This window comes from Phyllobates terribilis, unplaced genomic scaffold, assembly GCF_046119375.1.
Source record: "Phyllobates terribilis strain yellow unplaced genomic scaffold, ASM4611937v1 Scaffold_6661__1_contigs__length_42934, whole genome shotgun sequence".
Lineage (NCBI taxonomy): Eukaryota > Metazoa > Chordata > Amphibia > Anura > Dendrobatidae > Phyllobates > Phyllobates terribilis.
In genome coordinates this window covers 30,650-42,935 of record NW_027369403.1, presented here as the reverse complement: position 1 = coordinate 42,935, position 12,286 = coordinate 30,650, and the positions used below count along the sequence as shown (strand labels likewise).

Sequence of the window (12,286 nt, the reverse complement as noted above, 5' to 3'; positions counted from 1 at the left end):
AGTAATAAAGGCGGCAATCACCGGCCCAGGCTTATCTTTTATTACATCTCCCCTAAAAAGATTATTAAAAGGCCATCATGTTAAAACCAAGCGAGGCACTATACGTTTTGCGCAATCCACTGCGCTTCCTCTCTGGTGGCCATGTATGTGTGAAGTGTAAGGTGTCTCTGCCTCTCCATAGACGTCAGTGTACAGGATCACATGTGTTCATGATCATCTCTTCTACTGCGATGGGAGATGAGGTGGGTTCAGGTCCCTGAAATGAAATTAACATCTCACCCTGAAATTTTTGCCCCGGGCTTCAGCCAACTTTAAGGTGCCCATACACATTTGAGGAAAGTCGGCCAAACCTCTGATTTCTTTGAGCCTTAAAAGGGGCCTCCCCAAACCTCATCAGGGGGAATGAAAGGTTGGGCAGACCGAAATGTAATGCCCTGAACATAAGGTGTCTGACCGCAGTCTACTCCACTCTCCCCATCAGACACGTGCATGCACGACAATCAACGTGTGTATTGGGTGGGAGCAGGCAACTATTGTAGGGTGTGAGCAGAACGTAATTTGTTTTTAATGCAAGTTATGCAGTTCACACTTTCTTCAGTATATACGCTTGTATTGACGTTTGCCCTTGACCTTTGCAGCCCATGGATGTCCATACGCTCCGGCACTGATCCCCATTGTAAAAAATGAAAAAAACCTTTGTTTTCCCTTAGGGTGTGCAGAGCTGCCTATATAATGACGAGGACGGCCGTCATGTATCGGGGTCTTCAGCAGGTAAGCGGAGGCCAACGTTCAACTCCATAATCAGCGCCCATAGAGTTACATAGGGGACATTTGAGGGACTTTCTTGATCTGCTAATGACCTCCCAGGTGAATTCTTTGCAAAAAGTCCATATTTTGTATTGTCATTAATCGGCCATGACTAAATGTTGGAGTCGACCATTATGATGTGATACATAGGAAACGAACGTTTTGTATTCGCAGGTTTCGTTCCAGTCACAACCCAAACGAAGCTGATGGCGGTGACAGGACCAGTCCCGCTGAAGGACCTCCCCACCAATCTACCGGCAGCATTCACCTCTCCAGCCACGTATTTCAAGCCTATTGTTATTATGCAGAACCCAGACATCAACAGGTGCGGAGCTTGTCACTTTTTTACCTGAATTTTTAGTCTGTTTTTAAGGGATTATCTAGCACTTTCTAATCTAGTGATATTGTGAAATATTAGCGCATCTACTGCTCCAGTCATGCAAGGTGTTCCTCCTTTGACATATCGAAACAGTGCCACGTGCCTGACGGCTGCCGTGGCACATCACATTGGTTTAAACAGAGTAAAATTGCCTGATCCTTGTATCTTGTGATTGCGGCTATACCAACACGAAAGGAGTGAAAACTAAGTTAAAGGGGTATTCTCATCTCCAAGATCTTATTTCAATACATAGTTAGGTGTAATAATAATATTAGCAAATTCCTCCAATTAGAAATGTAGTATAGTTCTTCTGATTCGCTATGTCGCTTAACCCCATCTCCAGGGCATTGCAGTATCTTAGGTATCCATGGTTACAACCACTGACATAGTGACAGTTAATTAGCTTTTAGTGGTCGTAACCATGGATATCTAAGCTACTTCAATGCCCTGCACATGGGGCAAGCGACCTAGAAACGTAATATAGTTCTTCTGTATGCTATCCTCTCTTTTCTCAAAGAATAGTATAGTTTACTGCTTGTTGCCTAGGTTGCCTGCCACCTTAGCAATGTCTCAGTGCTGGCCGATCTCCTAGGCAAGGATGGCAGCGCTTACAAGCTCTTTGTTATAGGTGGGATCCCGGTCAGCTTCAGCACTCCTCCGATGGCTCAGAGGCAAAGCTACCTCTACCAGCGGCGTTGGGGGGAGCACACTGTTCGTACCGGCGGTACCACAATACCGGCTTGAACTGTCAATCATTCCGGAGTCCGATATAATAACCCTCTTGCGTTTTGGGCCCCTGGATAACTTTTTTTTATTCTAAATACATGTACATTTCTTCCAGCAAACAAATACCGAACCCACCGCCTTACCCAAAACTGTATGCAAGCACCGAAGACCACGTGGAAGAGGACATATCCGTGACTGAAATAGAGAAGCACGTGGCTGAAGATAAGTCGAGCCAAGTATTAAAATCTGGCAGTAACTCTTTCAGAGCCAAAGTTTCTTTTAACCCAAACTCCAGTATTATAGACTGTTCTTGCGATCGGAAAGACAAAAGCCCCTCTGCGGCCTCTTCAGTTTCTTCCAACTCCTCCACCCTGACCAGCAGCCCCATCGTCAATAATTATTTATTAAAGCAGGATCCGAAAACAGGAAATCTCACTCTTGTCCGGGTCCAGCTCAGTATTCCAGAGCATATCCCAAGTGTATCCTTGGCAGCCGAGCTCCCTTCCCAGGCCATTAAGACCCCCTCCGTGCCCCCTCCTGGAACTGTCGTAAATGATGATTCGATTAGTAATGACCATGGGTCCTCCAGATCTCCTCCAGCAGCCTCATCTGACAAAAGTAAAGCACCACAAAGTGCTCCCAACGATGGGTTACCTTCTATGAACGGCAGTCTTGTCAATAATTGGCTGGGGAAACAAGATTCCCCCTCCAGTAACTCCTCGCATGACACTTTGGTCAATGGAGAATCTCCACCTAGAAAATACACGTGTTCTCCGCTGCAGAAAGTGGTGACCCTCCTACATGAGGAGTTTGCATTTGATGGCTACTTGGAGAATGGAGTTGAAGATATTGCAATGGGTAAGTGGTCAAATACAGAAAAGGGGCATTGCAGCCTAAATAGTTTATTATAACCCATCAAGTGGGTAGGTGACACGTGTTAGTTATAGACCAGAGTGGGTTAAGTCTGTGCCTCTTTTTAAAGAGCTATTCCCATCCCCATAGATGAATAGTGCTTGTAAAAACAAGCACTTTTGCAATTTACTGCTTCTTAAAATTTGCAGCCGTTCTCGAGATGTTAGCGCTTTCTTCTTTGTTTATAGCTCGTTGCCTAGGAGACCGGCCACCGCCGGTGTTCCGTTTGTAGGCACTATGCTGAAGCTGGCCGAGATTAGGAGGCAACAGCGATCTCTGCCAGCTTCAAAACCGTGCTTACAAGCTCAAAAGAATAGAGCTTGGAAGCACCACACATGTTATGCTGTCGAAAAGAAGTGGTCCGTCTCCAAGGCAACGAGCTGGAAGCAAAAAAAAAAAAGAAGTGTTAATATCTAAAGACAGGATTAAAATTTTAATTAGGTGTGAATTGCCATATTGCTTGCATTTACAAGCTCTATCCAACAATGGCCATTTATGAAGATGGCAATAACCCTTTAAAAGGGGTCCTTGGTTTTCAGTTGGTAAAAAAAAATAAAAATAAAAAAATCGAAAAACACAGTACCTGGGGGAGGCGGGGCAGCGAGAATAAAATAAGAGCTAAAACTGTCTGAATTGACCTTTTGACAGGTGCCCTTTAAAGGGGTTTTCCGGCCTTGGGGTACAAGTCTGCAGTCACTCTATATGACTGCAGACTTGTGGATCATCACAGTATGGAGTGTGTCGTTTGGCAGGGTTCTCCGGCGCTGGCAGCTGGCGGGCATGTGACCACAAGTATGCGATTTGATGCATGCAGTCACCTGCTGACTAGACGTGCGCAGCCTCACTCAGTACAAGTGAATTGAAAGAAGCTGGACACGTCTAGTTGGAATGTGGCCGGAAGTATACAAATCACATATTTGGGAGAAGATGACCTCACAGCCACAGCACTGGAGAATCCTTGTACACTCTGCAGTCACATAGTGACTTCAGACTTGTACCCCAAGCCTGGAAAGCCCCTTTAATTCTATCTTGTCTACGTGACATTTGTAGTCTTTTTTTATTTTTGTGTAGGTGAATATATTCTGGCCCTGAAAGGTCTTCAGCATACGACCTTCTCCAGCGCGATCTGTGAGAAGTTCTGTGATCTCTACTGGGACGACCTCCTCCTGGAGAACCTTTACAAGATAATCAATGGCAGATCTCCTCCACCCATCAGGTGCCGCACGTGTAACTTCATTTTCCAGCAGATCCAGTATTAGATTTTTTTTCAGAATGATCTTTATTTCTGTATGAGGAAGATCTCCCCCCTCATATCAGAAAGTGACAGGTACAACAAATACGTAAATAGGCTCAAGTCAATTGTTATGGTTGTTGTCGGGGGACAGACGGAAAGCTTTGTGGTTTCGAGCTGGGAGAGGTGTTCTAGACCCTGAGATGAAGAGCATATTAAAGGGATAGTCTGGAATTAGAAATAGGGTCTGCTTTTAAGGTCTCAGAAAAAGCGCCATTTTGGTCTATGTCTTAAACCTTTTTAAGTGAATGAGGCTAAGCTGCAATACCAGAGGGGGCACTAGGAAAGGAGAAAAAAATGCTCCCACTCATCTCTATGGGGAGGGACCAGTTTGCCAGAACAAATGACCCTTTTCCTTCTCCATTGAGATAGTTGGGAGGACTGAAAACGGCACAATGTGCTCATTCAGCCGCTTCCATCCTCAGCCGCAGTGAATAGGAGCAATGTAAATGAGGACATTCAACGATTTCAGATGCTCTTATTGACCTCTATGAAGAGGGACAGCACGGGGTGTCCTGCTCTCAGGGGGAGAAAGGGAACTTCTTAGGTGTCCCTCACGTAACACCTTTCATTGATGGGTCATAAATATAAAGCAGCAGTTGTCATGGATTACTAATGTCCGATTTAATATGTCCAGGAAATGTCCCGATTCTCATTCAATGTAACTTGCCAACTACTCATTTTCAGTTGACTATTCCTCCCCATAGTATTCTGCCAGCACTATAGGTGCAAAGACTTTGTTTCTCTCACTTACCAGCTTGCATTGTGTCTAGCAATTTAAAAACTGCTTGCCTGTTCCATCTCTCCGTTATGCTTGTTTACAGTTTGACAGACAGGAAGGAGAGCAGAGAGCAAGTCACCCCCACTTTCTGTATAGAGAAAGTCCCGCCCCCCACTTCCTGTAGAGCTAGTCCTGCGCCACCGCCCCACTTCCTGTAGAGCTAGTCCTGCGCCACCGCCCCACTTCCTGTAGAGCTAGTCCTGCGCCACCGCCCCACTTCCTGTAGAGCTAGTCCTGCTCCACCACCCCACTTCCTGTATGGAGGCAAAGCCCAACCTCTCACTTCCTGGAGAGAGCCCCGCACCTCACCACTTCCTGTATGGAGTCATAGCCCCGCCCCTCACTTCCTGTGTGGGGGTCATAGCCCCTGCCCCTTACTTCCTGTGTGGGGGTCATTGCCCCGCCCCTCACTTCCTGTGTGGGGGTCATTGCCCCTGCCCCTCGCTTCCTGTGTGGGGGTCATTGCCCCCGCCCCTCGCTTCCTGTGTGGGGGTCTTTGCCCCCGCCCCTCGCTTCCTGTGTGGGGGTCTTTGCCCCCGCCCCTCGCTTCCTGTGTGGGGGTCTTTGCCCCTGCCCCTCACTTCCTGTGTGGGGGTCTTTGCCCCTGCCCCTCACTTCCAGTCATCCGTCCCGGTGTCTCTGCTGCAGAGGCGGGTTACACTGTGCAGCAGGCAGTGGATCGCAGGTTACTCGGGGGGCTGACACGGCGGCTCTTTGGAATGATCTTTCGGGAGTAAGTCAGTATCACTTGTAAATAGATCACCGTTACTTCTTCTTTTCTGCAGGAAAACAGCGGCAGATTCCTCTCCGAACAATAATCCTGCTCAGCTCCTCAAGAATATTCAGAGGAAAACGAGAAAAAATAGGAAGCAAAGCCGAGCAACAACCAGCGAGCAGACGAACATATCCGATGGAGAAGAAGCCGTGGACGGCGCCTCCCGTGGTGCTGCGGGGCAGAGATCACCAACTGTGTCGCAGTATTCATTGTCACCGGAGGACGTAGACCCAGCAGTGGATACACTGCCGGCAGGTAAGTGGCGGACGCGCATTATACCACATGGGGACTTATTCTCTGCCCAATTCTGTGTTTCTTACTGTGGCTGGAATCTGTGGCTTTTACAAATCATTACAGGGGTTATACAGCATTGGAAAAACATGGCTGCTTCCCCCCAGACAGAGCACCGCAGCTGTGCATGGGTTGTGCCGGTTACTGCGGCTCTGCTCTAGTGAAATGAATGGGGCCGGACTGCTGCACCTCATACAACCTTTAGGCAGGTGTAAATTTGCCTTTTTCCATGCAGCTTGTGCTTATTCTGTACTGGGTATTTTCTAGCAGTAGAAAACATTTTTTTTCTTGAAGGGCACTAGTTTTATTTGTGGTGGCGTCTGGTGTTGCATGGTGTCCCCATTTATTCCCCTCCCAAAATGTGACGTCCATGCTGGTCAGTGGAGCTGGCTCATGCACTTTGCCCACTCTGTGCACTGCGGGTGCTAGACACAATGCATACTGGAAGGTGAGAGAAACAAAGTCCCTGCACCTATAGTGCTGGCAGAATACTATGGGAAGGAATAATGCACCTCCCTCTAAAAGTAGTGGTCAGAGCTAGCGCTGGATGCTGCTGCTTAACCCCTTAAATAACGTTGTAAATAATTGATAATGGCATCCAAGTGATTAGATGCAGGTGGCAGAGTTCCCTAGTGTCAAGGAGGGGTGTAACATGACATGTCATGGGGTGCTAATGGTGTTGTGTTGGCAGTGGAACAGGCTACTGAAGGCCTCCATGTCCGCCATATTGGTGCTTATGTGAAACTTTACTGTATAAGCAACAGCATGAAATGGCAAACAAAGCTACTTAGAGGGCAAAGCCTTTGTTTTCTAGCTTGGGATGTCTATATAGAATAATTTCTTAGTGAGTAGTTTAAAGGGACTATGTCAAAAGGATTTCTCCCTTGAGCTACTGTAGATCTGAAGCCTCTGTCACTCCAGCTCTATTCTCCGCCCTGAACTGCCTCTGGAGTGACAGAGGCTTCAGATCTACCATAGCTCTTCAGTCCTCTGTGGCTGAGAAATCAATGTTTTAATTGATATATAACTGAGGCTGAAGAGCTATGGTAGATCTGAAGCCTCTGTCACTCCAGCTCTATTCCCTGCCCAGCACCGCCTCCTCTCTCCTCTTGCTTAACTGACAGCTCCTTTGCCTGAAGTCCCATAAAATAGAGGCTGTCGGTCAAGGAGAAGGAGGCGGTTCAAGGCTCGGAGTAGAGCTGGAGTGACAGAGGCTTTAGATCTACCATAGCCCTTCAGCCTCATTTACATATCAATTAAAACACTGATTTCTCAGCCACAGAGGAACGGACTGGACTTTTCTTTGAAAGCGCTACATATGCATATAGATAGTTTTGGGGGTGAAATCCTGCTGACAGATTCCCTTTAAAGTCCACATTGTAATCTGAAAACACCAGTGGATTTTCCACATTTTCTTGGTTTCTCAGCCTGACTTTTCCGCTTTCTGACGACCTCTTCTTGTGACTCCTTTCCGGAGAACACTGTGTGAATTCTCCCCTCCTGATCTTTTTTTTTTTACTTTTTCCCGTTGAAGGTTGTGAGACTCGGGTGGCGTCGGCGGGCACGGAGAGTCGCACTTCATTTCATCAGACGGACGCGACTGATTCTCCAGCACGAAGTGCCGATAAGGATCATCCGCTGCCGTGTGCCCCCCGGGGGCCAGCCGGAAGTGAGGAGAACTTTGCCTACAGAGCGTTCCCCGACTGTAACCGCCTATGTGTCAGTCCGGATCTCTCTGAAGAAAACGAAGAAGTGAAGCAGCGAGAAAGCATGTCCGTCTGCCTGGCGGAGGTGTACAGGTGCAGCTCCGGGTGGTCCAGCGCCTTCTGCGGAGCAGAGATGTTTGACCCCGATGTCCAGCATTATGTCACGATCCTCGGCCGGCAAAAGGATAAGTGTTCGAGGAGTATGGAGGCCAAGAGGCTGGTGGGTGTCTCTGCAGCTCGTTTCTCTATACAAGGTTGACATCTTTGTATTCTCTTACAATATGTAGGGGGCCCAGCTAAAGGTGGTCTCGTCTCAATTTACAGCAGACTGTGAACCTACATAACTACCTCCCTCCTCCATTCACTAGAGACTGAGACTCTATGGTTGTGGTTATATTGCTTCCAGACATTCATCTTTCTATCCTCCACATACTGTAGTATTGTGAAAAGCAAAGCTGTAGTATAAAGCATGGGGGAAATTCAGTGAGCCGCTCTGGACTGGGGTCTAAGAGGTAATGTGTCTCCTTGTGACAAGTGACGACAAGCCAAGCCTGACATGTCAAAGTGAGCAGACTTATAAGCCAAGCAATGCTCCTCTGGGAAATTAAATATGTAAATTGTCTCTTCAGAGAGGAAGAGGACTAGAACTCTAGGGCCAACTATTGGAAGCAGCGATCCTAAAATTCAATATCAACACTTCAAAGAGCCTTGAAATATGACCTAGGATAAAAGCCAAACCAGAATCTCAATTTGCAGACACGGTGTTTCGGGATACTGCCCCTCATCAGTGCAAAGTATGAGATCTGATTTGGCTAGGTGAGAGGCTCTGGACTTTGGTGTAATGGAATTGCTGCTTCCAACAGATGGTGCTAGAATTCTAGTCCTCTTCCTCTCTGTAGAAACAATTTACATATTTAATTTCCCAGAGGAGCATGCATGGCCTATAAGTCTCTTCACTCTCACATGTCGGGTTTGGCTTGTCACTCTCCACAAGGAGAAACATTAAACCGCAACCATAAAAAGATATTTGTGAGATTTCGGGAATCTGTATTTGTCTATGGGCAGCTTTTCCCTCTTCTGCTGCTGCATCATGTGAACATAAACTAAAGGTTCCTATACGACGGCTGACCACTATGTCTCCTGACTCCGCCATGTACATGCATGCTCCGTTCAGCTGAGAGTGCATTTGCTTACAATAGGGTGAGTGTAGTAAACCTGACGGCAGCTTATCTTCTCTGAGCAGCCATGGTTGTATTAACATGGGCAGAGAAGAATAAACTGACGATGTCTCTTCACTTTCCCGGGAACAAGTTAAAAGCCAAGTTGATGTCCGATCACCCACCTCATGTTCTTATCTGAAATCTGCTGAAGAGTCAGGATAACCTCACAGCTGTTAGATCATTGGCTAATCTTGCTGGACTCTGTGGGTTTGATGCAAATATTATCTAAGGCTTATAAGCCCCTTAAAGGTGTCGTCCGGGTTTATGGTATTGACGACCCCTTCAGAGCTGATCTACAGTTCCTGGTTAGAGGCTGCTCCTGCCTCCCCCGGAGGTAATGTCGCCGAGCGTGATGGCAAGGTGTGGGTCAGGCCTCCAACGATCTGATATTGATGGCCTCAGTAGCTGGTCATGCCAGGTGATCAAACCCTCAATGATCTGATATTGATGACCTCAGTAGCTGGTGATTTCTGGGGTCAGACCTCCAACGATCGGATATTGATGACCTAAGTATCTGGTCATGCCAGGTGATCAAACCCTCAATGATCTGATATTGATGACCTCAGTAGCTGGTGATTCCTGGGGTCAGACCTCCAACGATCTGATATTGATGACCTAAGTATCTGGTCATGCCAGGTGATCAAACCCTCAATGATCTGATATTGATGACCTCAGTAGCTGGTGATTCCTGGGGTCAGACCTCCAACGATCTGATATTGATGACCTAAGTATCTGGTCATGCCAGGTGATCAAACCCTCAATGATCTGATATTGATGACCTCAGTAGCTGGTGATTCCTGGGGTCAGACCTCCAACGATCTGATATTGATGACCTAAGTATCTGGTCATGCCAGGTGATCAAACCCTCAATGATCTGATATTGATGACCTCAGTAGCTGGTGATTCCTGGGGGCAGACCTCCAACAATTTGATATTGATGACCTCAGTAGCTGGTGATTCTTGGGGGTCAGACCTCCAACGATCTGATATTGATGACCTCAATATCTGGTCATGCCAGGTGATCGGACCCCCAACGATCTGATATTGATGACCACAGTAACAGTAGCCCGGACATCCCCTTTAAGGCAAAAAGCCTTTATGGACTGGTAAGTGCAGCACACAGATTGTAATTCTCAGATGTCTCTAGTTATAATGGCGTTTTTCACAGGTACAGATAACTTGTCAGCCGTCATTTACAACCCACTAAAAATACCCTTTTCTTGAATATTTAGCACATTTCCCTCATGTAGCACTTCGCTAGCAGGAGTCACTTGTGGCCACGGGGGTCTTGACTCGCAGATGTAAAATTTTAATTGTGTTCAGGTTTAGATCTCATGGGAAGTTTCCATAATAATGATATAATGATCTCATCATACACGGTAAATATTCAGCCTGGGTATTCACATGATGACGAATAAATAAATGTGCAAAACTGAAAAATGAGATTTTATTTCTCTTTTGCAGGAACTGGAGCAGCAGCTGATGATCGAGACCAAAAATTACAGGAAAACTGTGAAGCTTTATCAGAATCTGATGCTGAAGGGGAAGAGGAGTAAAGGTAAATGGCATCTACATGTCATTAGATGGGGCTGCGTACCAGAGGGGGACAGTGCGGAGATCGGGGTTGAAAACATCCAGTGGATGGGGGATTGTTATTAGCAAAACTATAAAATGTTAAGATTTTTCAGGAAAAATTTGACCTTGATGTCCCGGGTTTTAGAACTTGCATCCCTTCTGCTTTGTGGTTTGGTGATCCCCATATACCAGGAGCTTCTCCTATGATCATTGCATGCAGGAAAGAACCTAAAGGGAACCTGTCCACTGATTCATGATGTCCAAACCGCGGGCAGCATGAATTGGAGTATGGCTGCACCATTGCAGACCGGTACGCATGGTTTAAAGGTCCGGTCGGGGACCATAGAAATACATGAGACTAGTCAGGCGCCGCCGCAGCGCTGGCTCGTTCTAGGTGATTGAAAGGTCTGTCCCATGTGTGGGAGAAGGCATCCAGGGTTGGCGCTGGATTGGTCTCATCTATTCCTATGTTCCTTTAAACTGTACAAACTTGGCCTCAGTTGTGCAGCCGGTCTCGGATTCGTGCTGCCCGTGGATATTCCCATCTTTGCATCCAAATATCTATCCACAGAATAGGCGATAACTCGCTGATCGCTAGAGGAATCCGGCCAGTGAGACCCCCACTGAAGCACATGCATGCCCCCCCTTCCGCTCCAGTTCTTATCTACAAGACTAACGTGCAAAGATTGGAATAACCCTTTAATAGCCGTTACCTGACCACCACTCCATTCCCAGATGTAGATGTCTCCTCTTCTGTGACCATGAAGCGTGTGCTATGTGAGCGACACGCGGTCATCACTTCCAGGGTCATTCCCGTCTTCATCAATGGACTCCTTACTGGAATGCAAATTGTACTTCTAAATATTGTATTTTCTGTAGGATCTGATGTGAAAGACTTGTTGCCCAAGCTTAAAGGTCATTTGGAAGAAATGAAATCAAAGGTGCAGTTTCTTGAACTGGCCAAAAAATTGCTTCAGGTAAGGCGATGGTCATATTGGTCACCTGCTGAAGTTTGGCAGCACGTCGCCCCTCTCCTGAACACCTCAACATGGACCCTTCTTTGATTTCTGATGAATCTGAGGCTAGAAGGGGGAAACGCGTAGGAGCATGTTCACACTGTGGCGATTGAACAGATACAACCTAAGATAAAAACAAAATGACCAATTCCCTGTTGTAAATAAATAATAATAGTACATATAAATAACATAGGGTACTTGGTAAAACAGTGTTTTTGATCAAAATAGCCTAAAAGCCATCCCACCAGCACCAAGGTGACCCATCGGGAGAGTCCTATCATGTAGTGTTAAAACGTCACCTGGTATCAGACAACCTCAATGTATATGGGGCAGAGCAGGACCGGGGCCTATTTTACATACAGTACAGACCAAAAGTTTGGACACACCTTCTCATTTAAAGATTTTTCTGTATTTTCATGACTTTGAAAATTGTACATTCACACTGAAGGCATCAAAACTATGAATTAACACATGTGGAATTATATACTTAACAAAAAAGTGTGAAACAACTGAAAATATGTCTTATATTCTAGGTTCTTCAAAATAGCCACCTTTTGCTTTGATGACTGCTTTGCACACTCTTGGCATTCTCTTGATGAGCTTCAAGAGGTAGTCACCGGAAATGGTCTTCCAACAATCTTGAAGGAGTTCCCAGAGATGCTTAGCACATGTTGGCTCTTTTGCCTTCACTCTGCGGTCCAGCTCACCCCAAACTATCTCGATTGGGTTCAGGTCTGGTGACTGTGGAAGCTGGGTCATCTGGCGTAGCACCCCATCACTCTCCCTCTTGGTCAAATAGCCCTTACA

At 46.5% G+C, this 12,286-nt stretch overlaps 1 protein-coding gene across 1 annotated transcript in view; it reads left to right on the top strand.

Annotated features, from left to right (window-relative positions):
* Positions 1 to 710: 710 nt before the first annotated feature.
* LOC141251112 (kinase non-catalytic C-lobe domain-containing protein 1-like) overlaps positions 711 to 12,286 on the top strand; it is a gene marked incomplete at its 5' end in the record, with an annotated part of 32,334 nt that continues 20,758 nt past the window's right edge. The window contains 8 exons of the mRNA XM_073670234.1: positions 711 to 771; positions 982 to 1,132; positions 2,028 to 2,770; positions 3,896 to 4,040; positions 5,682 to 5,926; positions 7,497 to 7,888; positions 10,353 to 10,446; positions 11,343 to 11,440. Of these exons, the coding sequence (XP_073526335.1) occupies positions 711 to 771; positions 982 to 1,132; positions 2,028 to 2,770; positions 3,896 to 4,040; positions 5,682 to 5,926; positions 7,497 to 7,888; positions 10,353 to 10,446; positions 11,343 to 11,440 (1,929 nt within the window). The remainder of the gene's footprint in view (positions 772 to 981; positions 1,133 to 2,027; positions 2,771 to 3,895; positions 4,041 to 5,681; positions 5,927 to 7,496; positions 7,889 to 10,352; positions 10,447 to 11,342; positions 11,441 to 12,286) is intronic.